We start from the raw sequence: 21,539 nt of genomic DNA on the forward strand, positions 1-21,539 counted from the left end.
AGGAGAAGTTCAAGATGCTGACACTGGCTCAGGTCCTAGCTGCCTTGGACCCGGAAGACTGGCTGGTAGCGTTGGACTTGCAGGACGCGTATTTTCATATCCCCGTCCTGCCGGCCCACCGGCGTTACCTGCAGTTCACGGTAGGCCAGGAGCACTTTCAGTTTACCGTGCTCCCCTTCGGCCTTACCAGCGCCCCACGGGTGTTCACGAAGGTGATGGCGGTGGTCGCAGCTCATCTGAGCAGGTTAGGGGTATCACTCTTCCCCTACCTAGACGACTGGTTGTTGAAGGCGGGCTCGCCCCAGACAGTCGTCAGCCACCTACAGACTACAGCCGACCTCCTGCATTTGCTGGGGTTCTCCATCAATGTGCCAAAGTCATACCTGTGTCCCTCTCAAAAGCTCCTCTTCATCGGAGCGGTTCTCGACTCGGCGCAGTTTCGGGTTTATCCTCCCGAACAGCGGGTTCGGGATATACAGGCTCTGATTCCCATCTTCCAGTCTTTATCCCGAGTCTCGGTCAGGTTGACGCTGCGGCTTCTGGGGCTGATGGCCTCCTGCATCCTTCTGGTGCATCACACCCGGTGGCGGATGCGGGCTCTACAGTGGTACCTGAAGTTTCAGTGGGCCCAGCATCAGGGCAACCTATCCGACCATGTCTTGATCTCGGAGGGCACTGCGAGACAACTGCAGTGGTGGCTCACGGACCACGATTGGATCAATGGCAGATCCCTCTCCCTACCCCACCCGGAGCACGTGGTTGTGACGGACGCGTCCCTCCAGGGCTGGGGAGGCCACATGGGAGAGGCGAAGATCAGAGGCCTCTGGTCTCCGGCGGAGTCCCGGCTCCACATCAACCTTTTGGAGCTACGGGCGATTCGTCTAGCACTGAAGGCATTCCTCCCCTCTGTCCGGGGGAGTGTAGTGCAAGTGTTCACGGACAACACCACCGCCATGCCAGCAATTACTGGGTCTTAAACCGCTTCGACTGCGATGTTCGCACTCATATGAGCCGGATGATCTTCTCCTCCCCCTCCTCTGCGGTTGTTCTTCTATGTGTAGGCTTCCTCTCTTAGCCCCTAGAAATCCACCCTCCGACTGTCCCGCCACCTCCAGCCATAAGATAGCAAGAGTAGAGTGCATTTTGCTTAATGCTCGCTCTCTTGTTAAGAATAAAATAATGTTCAAAGAGCTGGTACTAGAGAAAACACCTACCATAGTATTTATCACAGAAACATGGGCTAAGGACTCCTCTGACCCTGATCTAATTGAGGCGGTCCCAGATGGGTACTGTCTGGTCAGATCCGATAGACAGGGTCGAGTAGGAGGGGGCTTAGCGATCCTTTACAAAGACCACTTGCAATGCCACTTTGTACCTCTACTCGACTTCCCTGATAGTTCTCAAGCACTTCATTTTACAATAAAGGAAGGGCAATGTCCTTTTTTTAATGGTATCTTAGTATATCGACCACCTGGCTCGAGAACTCATTTCACTTACAACCTTCTCCAGGCTCTGGAACCCTATTTTGGCCAACATAACTTCTCAATCCTAGGTGATTTTAATTATCACTTAGAACGACATGACTTACCGGATACATCATGCCTTATCGAGGCCCTGGAGTCCTGTGGACTCAAGCAACGAGTCAGAGGAGCGACCCATCGTGCTGGCCACACTTTGGATGGCCTCTTCTCTAATGACCCTCGGCTTACTATTAAGGATTCGATGCACCTATCCTGGTCTGACCATCTAGCGGTTCCTTTTATTTTGGAATACCATAGGTTGGACTCTTGTAAAAGAGGGAATCATGTTTTGGAAACTGCTAGAAATTTTAGGAACCTTAGCAGTGATTCTTTTGTGCCCTGGGCCGCAAGTCTCTCTGTCACTAGCCTGGACAGCGTAGAGACTGCAGTTGGCCATTTTGAGCAGGTCACTACTGAAGCCTTGAACAAACTGGCCCCAGTACAGCTCCGTCGCCGAGCCAGAAAGAGACCATCCGCCCCCTGGTTCTCCGATTCCCTCAGACTTCTTAGGCAAGAAGTGAGACGAAAGGAGAGGCTCTGGCACGCCAGCTGGGACTTTAAGAACAAGGAAGCTCATAAACTCCTTGTTAGGAAATATAAAGCTGAGATTATCCGGGCCAAACAAGATTACTTTGTAACCCTGACCACCTCGCTCTCCTCGCCGAAGGAGCTCTTTAAAACTGTTGACTCTCTAGTCAACCTGCAAGCCCCTGACCCTGTCATTCCTTCGCAGGATCTGTGTGACAGGATTGCCTCCTTTTTCCACACCAAAATACAGGATATCCATCTGGCCCTCGAGGAACAAAGAGTCTGTGTTAGTGCATCTGTCACTTGGGTTGAGATGAATATGAATACTACAGACATCTCCCCATTGTGCACCCTGGACTCCTTTCCTTCGCTGGCCCTACAAGATCTGGAGATCCTGATCAATAAGATCAAATCAGGATCCCCTCTGGATACCTGCCCACTGAAAATCATCAAGCAGTGTAGGGAGACTCTCTTACCACCGCTGCTAGACATAATGAATCTAGCTATCAGAGATGGTATCTTCCCTATGGAGTGGAAGAAGGCGGTAGTCAAACCTCTGCTAAAGAAGGCATCCCTTGATCCGGAGGTCCTAAAAAACTTCCGTCCCATCTCGTTGCTTCCTGCTCCAGCGAAGATGCTTGAGGCACATCTTAACAAGCATCTCGCTATCTTTGTGGAAAGCTCGGGATGCTTGGACTCCTCCCAGCATGGATTCAGGAGGGAACACAGCACCGAGTCAGCCCTCACCATCGTGCTTGATAAGATCCGCACGACAGTAGATGGGGGCCAGACCTCCCTCCTGGTCCTGCTAGATCTAACAGCGGCCTTCGACACCCTCTCCCCCTCAGTGCTTACATCTCGCCTGAAGGAGGTGGGGGTGAGAGGGGCAGCCTTGGATCTCTTGACCTCCTTCCTTACTGGGAGAGAACAAAGAGTCAAGCTGGGAGAGTTCCTATCTCCATCCCGACCAGTGCAGTGTGGGGTCCCTCAAGGGTCGGCGCTTAGTCCGACCCTTTTTAACATCTATGTGACCCCACTAGCCAGATTAATAAGATCTTTCGGGATGGAGGTAGTCTCTTATGCAGACGACACCCAAATACTCGTCTCTCTCCCCCATTCTGATGTGCTTACCGCCTCCAAGTTTAGATCCTGTATGGAGGCGGTTGGCCACTGGATGATTCAGAACTCTCTTAAACTGAATGGGGAGAAGACTGAGATATTGGTGTTTGGGGGAAAAGAATACATCTGGTCAGCCCTTTGGTGGCCTGACTCACTAGGAATATGTCCCTCCCCCACCACGTCTGCTAAGAACCTTGGGGTGATGTTAGATCCAGCCCTTGACATGGGCGCTCAGGTGAGCAGAACTGTCTCTACCTGCTGGGGCCTGATCCACACCCTGCGAAGGATCAGGAAATATCTTTCCCTGCAGGCAAGAAAGCAAATTGCTGTTGCATTGATTGGCTCTCGTTTGGATTACTGCAATGCGCTGTATGCTGGGCTAAATCGGAGCCACTTACAGCGCTTGCAGGTGGTCCAAAACGCTATAGCCAGATTTGTTCTGGACATTCCCAGGCGCTCCTCAGCCACTGCGGCCAGGAAATCGCTGCATTGGTTACCGGTGGAATCTCGAATCCGGTTCAAAGTGCTATGTATGACCTACAGAGCCATCGCAAAAAATAGCGACACAGGTCTTGGCTCTATCATTTCCCACTATACCCCTGGTAGGAGCCTGCGTTCCTCCGGGAAATTGCTCCTTAAAGCCCCGCGTGTACGAAGAGCCAAATGGGGTGGCAGGGCTTTTTCGACGCTAGCCCCCAAATGGTGGAATGACCTTCCGCTTGATTTGAGATCCCTTCCATCTCTACAGAATTTCCGCAATGTTTTAAAAACTCACCTCTTTCGAGAAGCCTATGTGTAAGGACATCTGTTTCAATTTGATCGTATTGTTAGGCGCCTTGATACCTGCGGGTTATTGTTTATGCGCATTATAAATTTTTATCAATCAATCAATCAATCATGTGGTACTGCAACAAACAGGGCGGGGTGGGGTCATGGACCCTTTGCCAGGAGGCTCTGCGCCTCTGGCAGTGGCTGGAACATCAGGGCGTGACCCTGGTGGTTCAACACCTGGCAGGCTCTCTGAATGCCAGGGCGGATAAACTCAGCCGTCGGTGCATGATGGATCACGAATGGCGTCTGAACTCGGACGTGGCGCAAGGCCTCTTTCAGCAATGGGGAGAGCCTTGGTTCGATCTATTCGCCACAGAAGAGAACACGCAATGTCATCAGTTCTGCGCGTTGGAATTTCCAAGGCGGCACTCGCTCGGAGACGCTTTTCGTCGCGAGTGGAGTTGCGGTCTATTGTACGCCTTTCTGCCTATACCACTTCTGCCCAGAGTGCTGAAGATCAGGCGCGACCGGGCCCAGGTTATCCTGGTGGCTCCGGACTGGGCACGAAGATACTGGTATCCCGAGCTCCTCAGCATGTCAGTCGATCCCCCGATTCGTCTGCCTCTTCGGGAGGACCTTCTGTCGCAGCAGCAGGGTTCGGTCATGCACCCGAACCTGTCCAGTCTCCACCTACAAGCTTGGAGATTGAGCGGCGGCAGTTGAGGCCATTTGACTTGCCTCCCGAAGTCTGTGATATCATTCTGGCAGCCAGGCGTCCCTCCACAAAGTCGATATATGCCTGCAGGTGGAACAGATTTGTGGCATGGTGCACAGCAAAGGCTGTGGACCCTCTCTCTGCACCCCTTTCTGAAGTTCTACTCTATCTTCTTTCCCTTGCCCAGCAGGGCTCTGCTCTGTACACTCTTAAGGGGTACCTTTCTGCTCTTTCCGCCTTCTTACGGCTTCCTGATCAGCCTTCCTTATTCAAGTCCCCCATTGTAAATAGATTTCTGAAGGGCATCACTCACATGTTCCCTCCTGTTCCCTTCGTGATGCCCCAGTGGGACTTGAATCTTGTACTCACTTATCTAATGTGTGCTCCCTTTGAGCCGCTCCATAACTGTCCTCTCCGTCTTCTCACCCTGAAGACTGCTTTCCTGGTTGCCATCACCTCTGCCAGGAGGGTGAGTGAGCTCCAGGCTCTTTCTTCTACTCCACCTTTCCTCTCTGTTCATCCGGACAAGGTGGTGTTGCGTACACGACCTTCCTTTCTGCCCAAGGTTGTTACGGCCTTCCACATCGGGCAGTCCATTACTTTGCCCACCTTCTTTCCGCTTCCGCATCCCTCGAAAGAGGAAGAGAGGCTCCACCGTCTGGACCCAAAACGTGCGCTCTCTTATTACCTAGATCGCACACGCCAGTTCCGGGTGGATGACCAACTCTTTGTTGGTTACGTGGGCGAGAAGAAGGGAAGGCAGTACACAAGAGGACCATTTCGCGGTGGATCATCTTGTGTATTCAGGCATGTTACTCCATGGCCAAAAAGGAGCCCCCTGCTGGATTGCGGGCTCATTCCACTCGTGCCACGGCAACAACAACTGCCCTGGGCCGAGGAGTCCCCTTACAGGACAATTGCCAGGCAGCTACGTGGGCCTTACTGCACACGTTCGCAAGACACTACTGCCTGGACAGTCAAGTCCGGAGGGATGGCTTCTTTGGCCGTTCCGTCCTCCAGGACTTTCTGGTGTGATATTGGTTCGCAGACCCACCACCGGGGTTGGTATTGCTGGGGTATCTATTCTAAGGTAAGGAATCTATCACTAACGTGTCTCTTTCAGATGCACAAGTTACTACTTGTGTAACGATATATCTGTAAGAGACATTAGTTAGTGATAGATTCCTTACCGACCCACCCATCCTCCCCTTTCTGCGAACCGATATCTAGGGTTAAGGTCATCCCCTTTCAGGGCCCTAGTTTCATGGCACCCGTGTTGGTTCTATCATGGCTCTGGGTATCTGGCACGGAAAAGCTGTGTATCAGAACTGACGTCAGCGCGCATGGGCGGCGTCTAAGTACTCCGACATCATTCCGACGCTGACGACGGACGCGGAACCGCAGACGACGCCTACCGACGGGCAGGGGTATTGCTACGCAAAAATTTCCGGATCCAGTCTGACGCCTGGGGATATTCTAAGGTAAGGAATCTATCACTAACTAATGTCTCTTACAGATATATCGTTACACAAGTAGTAACTTGTGCGACAGGTTAGAACTTTGAACTAATCCAAAATACCTACCCAAGGTGATATTTTCTTTTCACCCTACCAAATCATAGAACTGCCAGTTTTCCTCCCACAGATGACAGTGGGCACTTCATCCACTAAAAGAAAAAAAGAGACCTCCTGTATTACATTGACAGGTCACAACCATTTGTGAAATTCCCAAAAACCTATTTGTGGCCTTTTCCAAACCATGTAGAGGGACTGCTATTTCAAAGCAAGAAATCTCACATTGGCTAGTTAAGTGTATTCGGACCTGGTATGCCAAAGTTGAAAGGCGGCTCCTAATGCCTCTAAGGCCACATTCTTGTCGTAAAATAAAATCTGCTTCTATGGCTTTTTTTAGGAATCATACCAATTTTGACATTTGTAAAGCTGCTACCTGGTCCACAACTTTCACTTTTACTAACTATAATTGTTTTTGCAAGGCAGTAAGCCCAGATGGGTCAACCTGTTTTGCGTACCCTTTTCCAGTGTTCTGCAACATCCACAGGCAAGCCACTACCTTACAGGGGAAACTACTTTTGAGTCGAAGCAGAGCATGTGTATCTACAGCTACTTATGCCACAAACGGAAAATGTTACTTACCCTGTTCAATGGCGGTGCGTCCATGGGGGGTGTTGGGGCGTTGCCCCACTAGCCATGGACGACCGCACTGCCAGGCAATGAGTAATAACGTACTTTTTAAAATTAAATGTGAGCCGCGCGGACTGACTCGGGCACCCGAGCACCTCGCGCTACGGGCCCGGGACAAGCCAGACTGAATCAGAACTCCATAAGGAAGTGGGCCGTGGCCTGGGGCGGGGCTGCGGCAGAGAGTGACAGGCAGGCAGCACACAGTTACAGTAGACAGGCAGCGGGGTGCTGACTGCACATGTGAAATCCCGGAGGCTTTAATTTTTTGACTGGCCCGCGCATGCGTAGACTGTAGCCCTTCCCGCCCCCCCTCTAGCACAGTGAGACATAGGCAGGACCCGGGCCCCCGGTCTCTTCTAGGGCAGATAGTAGCCTGCTCTGTAGCCAATCCTGGCGCAGTGGGCGCTGTTAACACTGCGCCAGATTTGGCTGCTGCAGCAGGATGGTGCCGCGCGTGGGTGTTGGCTGCCCTGCTGAGGGCCGGACAGTATGGCCAATCACATATGGCTATATCCAGCCGTGTCGTTTGTGATTTCCCTACGCTTTGGGGACGTCACCGCGCATTGCACACAAGTGCTCCACCACAGTCAACAACAGAGTAAGTGAGACTGAAAGTATTAGAACTTTACTATCGGACCTAGCCTGGGGACCTCTTTGCTTTGTTTGCAGACGACACACGACAGTCGTCTAGCAGCAGTCAGCACGACCGTGTCCAGTCGTCCGGTCCACCGCCCAGCCACGTAAGTAAACTGGTTGTGGTGTCAGTCTTCTCGTATTTAAAAACGAGCGGCGAGTCCTTTTAGACCAGACCTCAGTAATCTTCTCCATTTCATAATGAAAACATGCACCCTGACCCAGATGTCATTGGAAATGTTCTCGACTCACGACACGAGTCCTTTCTTGCGAAGAACCGATTTCGGGTTCTTTATGAAATTTACTTTAAATTGCACTGATGCAATATCAGAGCAGACTCGTTTTGCACCGACCAATATTACATTGCATCCAGTATAACACATTCTCAAAATATTAGAAAATGTAGTAAGCATGCTAATCTGGTCCCGTTTTTCATATCTGAAGTGAACCCCTGCCTACAGTGATAAGCCGCCTGGCATGGAAAGAAATGAGTGCCGAAAAAAAAAAAGGAGGGTGATGTGCCGCCACCAGCATAAGGCAACCACACTGTTAAAAGCGCGCTGTTACAGCTCCTGCACGTTAGAGCTTTATGTTGTGACTGTCCAAAGCATGCCTGTCTGCTACCTCGAGCCGGCTAACATGTGGTTCTGATGGACAGTGGAGGGAGATGCGACCCTCAAATACTGCACCAACAAATTGCCACCGCGTGCCGCCATCCACTCCAAGAGTGAGGTGAGCTCGCTCAACTAAGAGCGAAGCCCATGAACATAAGCAGCTGTCTTTTCCTATGCATACTGACCCCGGTAGGGAGAGCTCGGTGAAAAGAGAGGAGTGCCCCAGTCAACACTGTGTGCCCTCAACACTCGAGGGGCGGGCATGCACAGCAAGGTATAGACCACCAACCACGCTGAAGCTCTCCTCCAGCAGGGGAGGAAAGCGAGGCCTATGTCGGTTGTGTAAGGCCCTCGCATCTGCAGTGTGCAACCAGCTCCCGTAGTGGTGAAGACTGCCTGCACATGATACATAGAGAGACTGCTCAGTGGTGGAACAAACAAATCAACATAACAGCAACAGTACCCATTTTGTGGAAAGCCTAACTTTGTGTGTCCCTACCTGCCGCTGGAAAAGCCTGCAAGTAGAGAGAATATATATAGACACGCTGGATCAAGCACATCACAGCGGCAGCTAAAGCATTGCAAATTTCCCTCGCTCACAGAAAACAGTCAGGTACAAAGTTAGTGAACAGCTTACATGCTATATAATGGCTCACTATTGTGCACTGCCCACATCGCATACTGGAGCATTTACTGTAAATCGATTAAATAGGCCCCCTGGTTTTGTCAATAGGTACCAGAAGAGCCCCCCCTTCCCACCCAAGTTGTAATTGATTATTAAAAAATATTAGGGGTGAGTTAACCATAATAATTTAATAAAGTTTCATGTTTGCATGCAGAAGGTGTTTTTAGAACTATTTGGAAAAGAGGCACGGCGTGCACCATTGGCACCCATAATCCAGCAATTGTGCGTTCTGTGGCCAGTCAGAGCCATCTCACACACACCCTATCAGGAAGTTTCCTTTAAGGGGCTGCTCCCATTTGTATCTTGTTAAATTACTCCCAGTGCAGAAAGAACGTGGCACTGTGACATGGCCCCTGGATAATGTCTCCCGTGATATAATTTTATATGACATCAGTGGAGTCATCAATCATGTTTAAGATGTCATGAGGAATGTATATGTGAGGCCAGAAGCAGTGCATGATGGAAGAGCAGGTTATAGGTAGTTCACTGGGCTATACGTTGCCAATTTCAGTGCTGTTTTGTTTTTAAAATGTTAGTTCTTATTTCATTTTAACACAGAACTATAACATCAATTTAACTTTTTGCATTTTCCAGTTAATTTCTGTGTTTTGTTATTATATTCTCAGTTGAGCAATGCATACGCCTAGCTCCTCTTCGTGTTACTTGCACTCTGTACCCAGTGAGCGCTTAAATCCCCCCCCAACCCTCCCCCCTTCCCCCCCCTGTGCACCACCTACAGCCTGCATATTTTAGAACAGGAGTTGGAATAGTAAAGTTAATCTTCCTGTGTCTGCCACACCCAAAGCTGCTCTGAGTCCGGCCCGTGTTTATAAGCAGCTACCTATGTTATGACAGCTCTTTAATAATGTAATACCTGCACTTTCACAATTGCTTTATTAACCTTCCTGCTTTCTCAAATTTGCATGAAAATGCACCTTTTTCCACTATTTTTTCAAAAATTTTCACGGGGGAAATCCCCCCGAACCTTCCTAAGGGGGTTCGGGCTCGCTCGCTACGCTCGCTTGCTACGGTACAGTATGATTATCAGTTTGTGGCTCACCACTTTCAAATGTCATCAGCCGCCACCGACCCTAATGATATCGGTTTGTGACATGTATGCTGTAGATTCACCCTCCTTCCTAGAAGCCTTTGGTTGTTGCAGATAGCTTTCTTTTTCTTTATCTACTAGTCTCTCTGATTGCATGAACATCTTTATGCTTCGCTTTACTATATATCCTACACCTGCTGGAGGGAAAAAAATCGAACTATGGAATCGCTGTTCATGCGCAATGCTACCTAAGAGAGAAGTCCCTTTATTTTGTGACTCAAAAGACTTTTTCGAAGAAAAACAAGTTGTACACGTCCGAGCCGATGGCAGGAGTATGCACAGCATGTGAATCTACAGCACCGCATGCCACAAACGGATGTCTACAGGGCAAGTAACATTTTTCTTTCAACAGTTATTACAATCTAGTTCAATGGTGATGTCCAATATTAAGGAAGAGTAGCTTTTAGAAAGTAACCTTTTCTCTGCTGGACGTTTCAGGAGGCTAATTTGCATTGGCTCTCTTTCTTCTCCCAGCCAGTAATTAGCCTCGAGTAGGTGTAAAAATGCCTCTCTAAAGCAAACAATATGCTGACCTGTGTGAGCGGAGATGGCTTCACTGAATATACAGGGTAAGGGGAGTGGGTATCCTTTTTTCCACAACAGTGTCGAATCCTGCTTGAAAGTTAAATCCTACTTTTCAAGTTTGCTAGGTTCACATACAGCATCTGGGACACCCTGGAAAGGGGAGAGAACACGATACAAGACAGTAAACAACAGCCAGCCTTGGAGCCGACGGGCTTGCCAACCGCAGCACTGAAGGCCTCCACACCAAAAGCCCCTTCGACACCGAAGACCCATTTGGCGCCAAAGGATCCTTCGACGGCTGGCTCGGACTCAGAGCAACCTATTCTGCAACACTTGCAAGAAGTGTTGGATGCTCGCCTGAAGGGTATCCTCATCTACCTGTACACTTGTAGAATCTCCACCAAGCTGCCACCAAAATCGCAAGAGACCATTCCGATGAAGTTTTGGTTTTAGGGGCAAATTGCCTTGTAACCTCCACCTCCTCCAGAGCATAGGAAACATAAAAACAGGAGCACTAGCCCACTTCTTCCTCGACCTTCTCACCCTCCTCTCCACCAGCTACCTCCCCCCTACCACACAATATCTTCCACCTCCTCCAGTTTCACCAGAGGGGGTCCCCACACTCCCTATGGGAAGGGCAGCCCGCTGTATCCAGCTGAAGCCTACAATGCTCAATATGACCCTGAACCCAGAGCTGACCTGTGGGATCACTATGATAGCAATGCCCCGGTGATACTGACCCTGACCTTCCTTCCAGTAAACCATGAGCTTAAACATTAGACGTCTACTTTTCTTAAAGTAAATGTGCATGTGGTCCAGGAAGACAACTTTTGGTTGAAAAACAGTGCATCCTCCATTTCTCCCAATGCAAAAAGGGATGCTTAAACCCTTGCTCTAGACCATCAAAGAGCCAGTCAAGGCTCTGGTCCTCATACCTAAAGGTTGACAAAAAATACAAAACCTCAGCCAATGATCCTCCCTACATTCAAGGCCCATGTTCCTCTAGACTCTCTTGTGGGCCATACTGCGCAGAATCGTGCCAATTCCCATTGTACAGGGGACGCTCCACCTCCTGATAAGGAAAGCAAAAAGACTGACACAGCATGCAAGGTGTTGGCAGTACAATCTGTCACACACTGAAGGATTGCCACTTAGATTGACCTCTTCTCCGATAAGACAGGACGCATTGGATGAAATGGAGGATCTTCTCAAATATCTTCTAGAGGTGTATAGGCAGTGTGGACAAGTGCTGGTTACAGAAGACAAGACCATATCAAATTCCACTATCCATTGCACGCCGGCAACACGTCTAGGAGAGTTAATACCAGCATCCTGGTCAATTGCCGCGCCTGTCTCTATGGCTTTAAGACAGAAGTCCAGTAGCATCTGCTAAACCGGCCGATCGACAGTGAGCACCTTTTTGGACTGTAGGCAAACCAAATGCTAGAAAGCCTCAAGAAAGACACAGACTCATCCAAGACCATGGGTGCCCTTCTGACATCAATGGGGGTCTTCTCGGAGTTCAGAGTAAAGGTGAGGCAGTAAGACCACTTCCACAGACTTTCCTGCCTCCTACCACAGGCAGCAATCTCAATACCACCAGTATCCAACATTGGAGTTTTCTAGAGGGGGTAACAGGAGTAACAACTCCAGAGGTAGGTGCACAGGAGGCTTGGCTAAAGGAGCCACTTCCTCCAAGCATCAACACCCTTCTGCTCCCCTTGCCCCCAATCCCACTACACCGGTCGGGGAAGATAGCAGGGATTTTTTCCTTGTTGGGAAGAGATCACCTCCAACCAATGGGTACTCTCCATCATAAAGTACAGCTACAGCTGGAGCTCATTGCAACCCAACATCCTACACCTCAAACGCATCCTCTCTGTAGAATTCCAGCGCCACCTTCTGGAAGATGTCCAGGCACTCATTCTACTTTCTAATTTACTAAAAGGACATATCTCTAAAGCCCGTACTCCACCTTGGGCCCCTCAACAAATACATCCTCTCAATACATATTTACAATTGGTACTTTGCTGAACTTTATTCCTCTGCTTCAGCAAGGCAACTTTATGCAATCTGAAGTACACCTACTTCCATGTACCTATCCCTCCGCACTTATCGCTGCTACCTATGTTTTGTGGTGAGTGTCCAACATTATCAGTTCCAATTAATGCCATTATGGGTCACCACTGCCCCCCGGAGTATTTTCAAAATACCTCTATGTGGTAGCCACCCATCTCAGAAGGAGTAGCATTCACGATGTTGTCAGCCTGCTTAGACAGCTGGCTGCTCAAGAGTGCAAGCAAATAGTGTCTCGCTCACACCCAAGCCACCATATTTCTCCACCACGGTTAGGGCTTCTCTATAAATACTCTCAAGTCCCACCTTCCACCCCTTCAGATCCAGCCCTTCCTGGGTGCTGTATTAAGATAGTACTCAGCAAAGTTTACTACAGTTAGGTGCAGATACAGACTCTTTTTTAGTCAAATTGTCAACAGTAAGTAAGTAAATTTGCTGTGCAGTTTATAACCATTACAAGCGATCTTCAATTTACACAGTTTCACTGTAAAATGAGAAATGACAAATTACACTAGTTCATGAGTAAAAAACACTGTTAAAAATGCAAAATGAGAACTTTTAAAATATGATTATTAGTTTATAAACATAAGATTAGCCTAACAACTGGCCCAATCCTCTGCTGCCTTTGCGGCAAAGTGGGTTAGGAAGGGGGTAAAGTGCTAAGTACGCTAGTGGCTGTAGGCTGAGGCCAGACGACCTGTGAGCAGAGACAAACTGTTTTGTTACTCAGGGTGGAAGTGGTGTTATACTGGTCTTTGGATCAGATAACCAAGTCTATGCAAGGGCTTGCTTCACATGAAGGGTTTGAAGGGCCGTCTCTGCTACGGAGTCTTGTTGATGGAAAAGTGAATGGGAACTGAATGGTCTAGTTGTGATGGAAGGGGGATAACACCGTGGGAAGTAATTTAGGGTTGGTTCTGACTACAAATGTGTGCTTATGGATCTGAAAGAAAGGCTCCTCAAAGGGAAGGCCTGCAATATGCTGATGTGCTTTAAAGATGTGTTCGCTATAAGGAAAGCAACCTTCATGAAAGGTATTTTAAAGGGAACAAATGTAAGAGTACAAAAGGGGGCGGGGTGAATCTGGTAAGGACAATGGTAAGTTCTTGATGGGGCAGGGAATACCCTGGGTGGAATAACCCATTTGAGTCCTTCCTGAAAAGCTTTGATAACAGGGATTTTGAATGAAGAAGAGTATTCCCCGTTCTGCTAATAGGCTGCAATAGCAGACGTCTCCTAGAAGGGTCAAGAATCACAGTTGTCTGGCCCATGGGGAAGTCAGTAGGATGAGAGTGAGGAAGGTTTGCCGAAGCTTCCAGACCACGTATGGAAGGAGTGGAAAAGGAGGAAAGACGTAGGCCATAGAATCTCTACAAAATTTTTGTTCACTCCAGGAAATTTTCTGTCAGGAAATGCATCTGGTAGTGAAGAGTCCAATCCCAAATGCTTTGTGCTAGCGCTGACAGCTGTGGGGAGTGTGTACCACCTTGCTTTTGGAGATACTACATATTGGTCATGTTATCTGTTTTTATCAAAACTACTTTGGCTGAGCCTGATGAAAGAAAGCACTTGGAGCTAGCCGGATGGACAGGAACTTAAGGCAGTTGAGAAGGAGGCCCCTCTGTTGTGGTAACCACATGCCCTGAATGGTGAGTTGTTGAAGATTTGCTCTTCACCCAGACAGTAGGTCAAGTTAAAATTTGGTATAGTTAAAATTTGTGCTTGGGAATTGCCATAAAGTCAGGGCGGCGGGCATAGAGGGCCTGGCCCTCGCCTGGCTTGAGTCCTTCCTGAGTGATAGGGCTCAGGCGGTCCACCTAGCTGGTTTCACCGCTGCCTCTCGTAAGGTTGTATGTGAAGTCCCCCAAGGTTCCTCACTTTCCCCTCTTTTGTTTAATTTATACATCTACCCTCTTATTTTTATGCTACAGCAGCTTGAGGTCACGGTGTTCAATTACGCCGATGACCTCCAGCTAATCTTTAACCTTTCCCACTCTTCCTCATCTTCCCTGAACGTCCAATCCGTCATGTTGTTCATCCAGGATTGGATGAACTGCAACCACCTCAAACTCAACCCGGACAAGACGGAGTTAGTCTTGACCGGAGGTGGTTGCAGTCCCTGGTCCCCTTCCCACTGGCCTCCTTCACTTGGTGTCCCCCCGCTCCCTGTACCTAAGGTCAAAACCCTTGGTAACTTCCTTAACTCTTCACTCTCCGTTCACTCACAGGTCAATTCGGTTGTTTCCTCCTGCTTTTTTTCCCTCAGAACCATCAGGAAGATCTCTCGCTTTTTCTCTCTACCTGCCCTAAAGATCATAGTGATGGCTATGGTGCTCTCGCGCCTGGACTATGGCAACATCATTTACAATGGCGCCCCAGCCTACGCCATTCACCGTCTGCAGCTCGTGCAGAACCAGGCCGCCTGATTCACGGCCTGCTCAAATTCCACCGAGCTACTCCCTTACTGCAGGCTCTGCACTGGCTGCCGGTGAAAGAGCGAGCCTTGTTCAAGCTTGGCTGTACCACCTTTCAGGCCAAAATGGGCACCGCCCCGGAGTTCATTTGCTCCGCCATCAAGCCCTACACGCCGGGTAGAGAGCTTCGATCCACCCATCAGGCCCTGCTAACTACCCCCCGTTTCAGAAAGAAAAAGGCGGGCGGAACAACATTTGCAGTTCTCGCTCCTGCGTTCTGGAACTCCCTTCCGACGGAACTCCGTATGACATCCTCTTACATCGAGTTCCGGAAAGGTCTTAAAACTCTGCTCTTCTCCCGTGCCTACAATGTCTAGATTCCCTCCGCTCCTGTTGTCTCCTCGCAAATCCAAAAGCGCCAAGAAACCGCGTGGTAGAAGTGCGCTATACAAATGTTTTTAAATTCAAATTCATATTCAAAGTGCGCGGTGTGCTTGATGTGCAAATATTTCTAAAAGCTAAGATTCATGGCACTTTAGGTCTGGCAAGGTTTGAGGGACCTGTCTGGCAGCTCTTACATGCCTGTAATTAGCAACATGGCCCGGTTGATCAGCCTCTTAATCGTATGCTTGGCCTTGGCCTTGTTCAGACTGCCGGTAACAGTGTAAACGTTAACCGGCGAAAGTGATTGGAGCCATGGCAGCAATAAGAGTGATCTGTAGGTATGTGCCAGGAAAATGCTTAGTGCGAAAATGGCATCAAAAGTGAGTGCGGGGCATCATGGGTTGTCCCCCCGCATGGGTTGAACTGGCTTGTTCTCCTTTTCCATCTTGCTAATTATTAAACCTGCAGTACTAAGGCGCGGGAGGGATAGCCCTGCGCATGATAATCAACTTACTTTGTTTCAGTCCAACTTATGATTAAAACATGTGATACAGAGAAACGTACATTAAAACAGAAGAATTCCTAACAGTGCCTTTAAAAGATACACAGAGTCAGTTGCTCAGAGAGGGGGTGTTTCGAAGAAGCATCTGGGCCTTGCTGACTTAGTTTTTGAGAACTGTGCCGTTGCCTCTTCAGATTTTAAAAATTTGGAACAATGATAATCGGTGAGGACCAATTTTCCAGCTCGGGCCCCTGTTCCCACCAGATTGCTTTGACCACTTAGAGTGCAGGAAGTGCGCCTGATGCTGACGCTGTACTTCCTGTTTCTTCACTGGTGCGAGCTGGAACCTTCTCAGTGGAAATTCTGGTGCTGTTCTGTTCTGCTCTGCATCGTCAGCTGATGGTCAGAACAATTATGGTCCATACTACCATACCCTGGACTTCACAGGACTCTGCTCCAAAATTGCCTGTCAGCACAATGATCACGAGAAGAGGGTTACTGGTAGGATCTAGTGTTGATACGGGCCAGCACCAGTCACTCTCTGTAGTGATGTAACAGCAATAATCTGTTGCAGGGCCAGCCTTTCATAGACCCTGTTGTGCAGGTGAACATCACTGTAGACCCTACTGTCTGGGTGAAGAGTAAATCTTCAACAACTCCCCATTCAGGGCATGTGGTCACCACAACAGAGGGGCCTCCATCTCAACTGCCTTAAGTTCCTGTCCATCCGGCCAGCTCCAAGTGCTTTCTTTCATCAGGCTCAGCCAAAGTAGTTTTGATAAAAACAGATAACATGACCAATATGTAGTATCTCCAAAAGCAAGGTGGTACACACTCCCCACAGCTGTCAGCGCTAGCACAAAGCATTTGGGATTGGACTCTTCACTACCAGATGCATTTCCTGACAGAAAATTTCCTGGAGTGAACAACAATTTTGTAGAGATTCTATGGCCTACGTCTTTCCTCCTTTTCCACTCCTTCCATACGTGGTCTGGAAGCTTCGGCAAACCTTCCTCACTCTCATCCTACTGACTTCCCCAAAGGCCAGACAACTGTGATTCTTGACCCTTCTAGGAGACGTCTGCTATTGCAGCCTATTAGCAGAACGGGGAATACTCTTCTTCATTCAAAATCCCTGTTATCAAAGCTTTTCAGGAAGGACTCAAATGGGTTATTCCACCCAGGGTATTCCCTGCCCCATCAAGAACTTACCATTGTCCTTACCAGATTCACCCCGCCCCCTTTTGAACTCTTACATTTGTTCCCTTTAAAATACCTTTCATGAAGGTTGCTTTCCTTATAGCGAACACATCTTTAAAGCACATCAGCATATTGCAGGCCTTCCCTTTGAGGAGCCTTTCTTTCAGATCCATAAGCACAAATTTGTAGTCAGAACCAACCCTAAATTACTTCCCAAGGTGTTATCCCCCTTTCATCACAACTAGACCATTCAGTTCCCATTCACTTTTCCATCAACAAGACTCCGTAGCAGAGACGGCCCTTCAAACCCTTCATGTGAAGCAAGCCCTTGTGTGTTACATGTATAAGACCAATCCCTTTCGCTGAACTCAGTAGCTTTCGCCAAAGCTCACAAAGAGCACTCTGTCTAAAGTAGGCATTGCGATATTGATTGTCAAATATATCCAACCCTGCTACATTAAGGCTAATAAAAATTGTGTCTGCCCGCCCAAGCTTCATTCCACTTGCAAAAAAGAAGCCACAGTAGCTTTCCTTGGAAATATATCCACTCCACATAAGTTTATCAACCAGTACTGTGGGGGTGATTTAGCACACCAACAAGAAGTCTTCTGCAACATGCATCGACTAACCACCACTTAGGGTTGTACTACTTTACAGTCTATTTTATTTGAGTTTTATTTATTTGAATTTTATTTAGCGCTAGCTAGACCCGGAGGCGTCAGAGCGCTTTACATAAGGAAACAGCATGTTACAAGTTACACATTTTTCACATTAGTTACAGCATGATTACGTAGTCAAGAGAGGAGTTACTAGCGTGCAAGAAAATCAAGGCCCAACAAAAGACCAAGAAGAATTGTGCGACCACAAGAAGGAGACAGCAGCGGAGAAACTAACAAGACATATGTCTGAAGTCCAGCTGGGTAGGTGACTGCCATAGCAGTGTGGCAGAGCCAATCTCCCCTATAGCTGTCGGAGCAGCTCCACCGGAAATCAGCCATGTGATTCGAGGTCAGCCGGATTAGAGTGAAGATCAGTTACTAGCCAACAAGAAAATCAAGACCCAAAAAGTACCAAGAAGAGTTGGCAGCCCACAGGAAGGAGACCGCTGCGGAGAAACTGATGAGGCAAATGTCCAAAGTCCGGCTGGGTAAGTGACGGACATAGCGGTGTGCCAGAGCCAATCTCCCCTATAGCTGTCAGAGCAGCTCCAGCGGGAATCTGCCATGTGATTCGTGCTCAGCTGGCTTAGTGGAAAGATCAGGAAGTGACCGAAGGTCATTGAGTCCAGAGTTGGGTGAGTGTAGAAGACGAGGGTGGCAGGATAGGAAAGAGAGTGAGGATAGGCTGCCATGTTGTAGTCAGGCAGTTGAGTCAGATTGATCTCATGGTTAACTGAATGTTACTTGTAATGCTGTAGATTCACATGAACCCACCCATCTCTCTCGAAGCCTTTGGTTGTTCCAGTTGTACATTCTTTCACTCGGACTCTTTGTATATAACAAAATGCATGATCAACACACTTTCTTGTCTAAGGCTCCATCTTTACACTCACCTAATAATGGCGCTGGTGCCCATGCAGATTTCCAGCTATGGGAGGAGTCACTATACGCCATGAATCAAGAGACTTATTAGAAGAAAAACAAGTTGCAAACTTCCCAGCCCAACATTAGATTGCAGGAGTATGCAGAGCATGTGAATCTACAGCACTACACACGGCAAGCTGATTCTTACAAGGTAAGTAACCCATTCCTTGGAATACATAATAGGGCAATTACAACATTGTAAAGATGCTGAGGATCCTTCAACTTTTGAGTGTGAATATCTATGATGTCACAGTCCTCAAATGATTCAAAGTGTGCTTAGCATCATATATAATATGTAAAGTAACAAAAACACTAGGCTTCAGGAGACCTAAAAGTCTAACATGCATTTAATGCAAAAATAGCCATCATGCAAGCCAAATTAATAATCAACAATTGCTGTTTGAATAGACCAGAGCATTCACCTAAAAACATTTTGAAGCATGCAATGCTAAAATCTATATATTGTAGTTTCATTTTCATACACCTTTCTCAATGGAAGTACATGTAAGCAAAAGCACGATTGAAATTAGTACTTTAAGCAAAACTGACTAAGGAGCAGATGGATAGGAGCTTCTCACGAGAAAGAATGTGATAAGTCGTTGTTAAAAGATACAGTAATGCAAGCAAGTGCTGACGCCATCAGTTTTCTCAAATGCACACAGTACAGTGCTAGGTTTTAAAAACTACACTTACTACTAGACACAGAAATGTGCAACTGTATGACACTAAACAAAATGGCTCTTGAACTTCTGAAATACATGCAACTTAAGTGTTGTACATAAATTAAGTAGGCAGCAGGACACGTCTTCTAGTAGTTAGGTTGGATTTATTAAGTTACAAAGAATAAGTTAAGACAGCAGAGCACAAAGCCTCACAGCTGACCAGACCAACTGCCAGGGCTAGAATCCCAACACACCAGATAGAACACAGCTAGGTAAGAAGAGAGAAACACAAAGAAAGGACTAAAGACACCAAGAAGCCATATAGAGCTAAGTGTGAATTTACAACATCAAGTCATTCTAGGATAATTGACTTTTTAAGTTAATTAAAAATCGAAATGGAAATGCAAAAAATAATTTTATCAGTACATTTTAAGGGACATACAAGTGCTAGTATATTTGTAATAAAGAAGTGGTATTGGCGTGAAAACAAACTATTTTCTTTCGCAAATCGTAATACCTTTAAACTTGTAAACTGTAGCGCAAGAACATTCAGGTTAATTTGTTTCAGCTAAATGCTGCATGCTAATGATTGAAATGAAGCAATGTCACTCTCTGCTGCAATACTAAGTCGCAAATACGTGGGTGACCTAGAAAACATACGTGGGATCCTAGAAAACATGAAAATATGTCACTAATGAGTAATTTTAGTTTGTTTTGTTAAACCTAGCTTTGATTTTTTCAAACATTCCCCCAGGAAGAAAAAAAACGGTTGATTAAAGTTCTTATGTCCGACTTGGCATTTTCAACCCTCGCACAATATGATCGGCATTGCCAAAGTGTTTCTTTTTTTCATCAGTCTTTTTACCTTTCTGCAGATCAACGGCCTAGTGTTAAGACGCCAAAGAATGTGCCAGACACAGAGGAGGACGAGGGAGCACAGTGGAACTGCACTGCATGTACTTTCCTAAATCATCCTGCATTAAACCGCTGTGAACAGTGTGAGATGCCCCGACATTTTTGAGCCAAGAGAACTCCAGGCCGCAAAATGATAACAATAGAAATTGAATGCTTAATCATTGGAAGAAAGATCCTGGCTGAAACTCACAGGATTGTTTCATATTGAAGGTGTGACAAGATGGTGATTTGCTAATGTTAGTTGTCAGCGGAGAGAGCTAATAATACCTCAGTGTTGTATTGCGGGCAGTTGGAATTCGTCAGCTGAATGGCAATCTGTAAAAAGACTTGGTTCCGAGCTGCCAGCGCCATGTACAGTATTGCCAACAAACCAGTAAGAACTTTTCACTGTGGTGTTCTGTGCTTGGGGTTTCCTCAGCATTTTTCCCTAATTTCCCCTTGTCGTTGGATGTGTGAAAATAATCAGGAAACTGGCTTTTTGGGTTTGATCAAGATTATCCATTTGCCCAAGAAACACTACACACACACAGAGGAAATGTGATCAATTGAGGTGATCGACCCGAAGCTGTTGCTGCCACATAGTGCCTCTGGACACGGAAATAACTATAATGCAGTGGTACCCTGGCTGTCCTCGTCTTCCCTAAAGAATCTCCTCTCTGTGAAGCTAGCATCAGCACCATCAAGTTTAAAGAGAACGTGGAGAAACTGCATGCATTGTCTGTAAAATACAATACATAGTGAAATGCCCCAAAGCTTTCCCATTGTACATAGCTCTAGACCAGCTTTGTGATTTCTTTCCTTCACCTTCATTTTTTGTTCTTGTCCATGTATAGTGTCTTTTTGTCAACTAACTTTATTCTCCCTGTAAGTGATTTAGCGCAATCGCGCCCCCTTTAGCTTTTATCTCAGAAGTCATGCCTTAAATAAATGAGCATTAATTATATAAAATTATGCACAAAATAGCCTTTCTCTGCTCATTCTGTACATTGTTCTTGTAAATGCTGATGTTCTGTGAAGACCTGCAGATGCAGTGTGTTTATTAAATGCAGGAAATTTTTGAAGGGTTGTGTGTATGTGTCTGCGTGTGTGTGTGTAGCTCACTCTGTGCACTGAGATTTACGGTGGGTGACATAAAGTAACGTTTGTTCGGTACTTTTGAAATGTGACAACTGATATCCTTGCATTCAGAATCCCCCTATATTTCCTTGGCCTCTTGATCCTTGAATGTTAAAATGATCCTGCTCTGATATAGCTGATATTAACCGAGTTTACCTTGCTGGGTTTCAAGGTGTACTCCCAAATAAAAGCCAAGACTAGCAGTTTGTGTTTACATAAGATGCAGCTTTACTATTTTAGTTAAATTGGAATGAAATGCATCAAACGA

The 21,539-nt window shown here is 47.2% G+C and overlaps 1 protein-coding gene across 2 annotated transcripts in view; it reads left to right on the forward strand.

The window, feature by feature from the left end:
* TAB2 (TGF-beta activated kinase 1 (MAP3K7) binding protein 2) overlaps nucleotides 1-21,207 on the forward strand; it is a 269,185-nt gene extending 247,978 nt beyond the window's left edge. For both annotated transcript variants that reach the window (XM_086927464.1, XM_086927465.1), the window contains one exon: nucleotides 20,116-21,207. In XM_086927464.1, coding sequence (XP_086783590.1) covers nucleotides 20,116-20,261 — 146 coding nt within the window. In that variant the 3' untranslated portion in view covers nucleotides 20,262-21,207. The remainder of the gene's footprint in view (nucleotides 1-20,115) is intronic.
* The last annotated feature ends 332 nt before the right edge of the window (nucleotides 21,208-21,539 follow it).

Source organism: Lissotriton vulgaris, chromosome 6 (genome assembly GCF_964263255.1).
Source record: "Lissotriton vulgaris chromosome 6, aLisVul1.2, whole genome shotgun sequence".
Lineage (NCBI taxonomy): Eukaryota > Metazoa > Chordata > Amphibia > Caudata > Salamandridae > Lissotriton > Lissotriton vulgaris.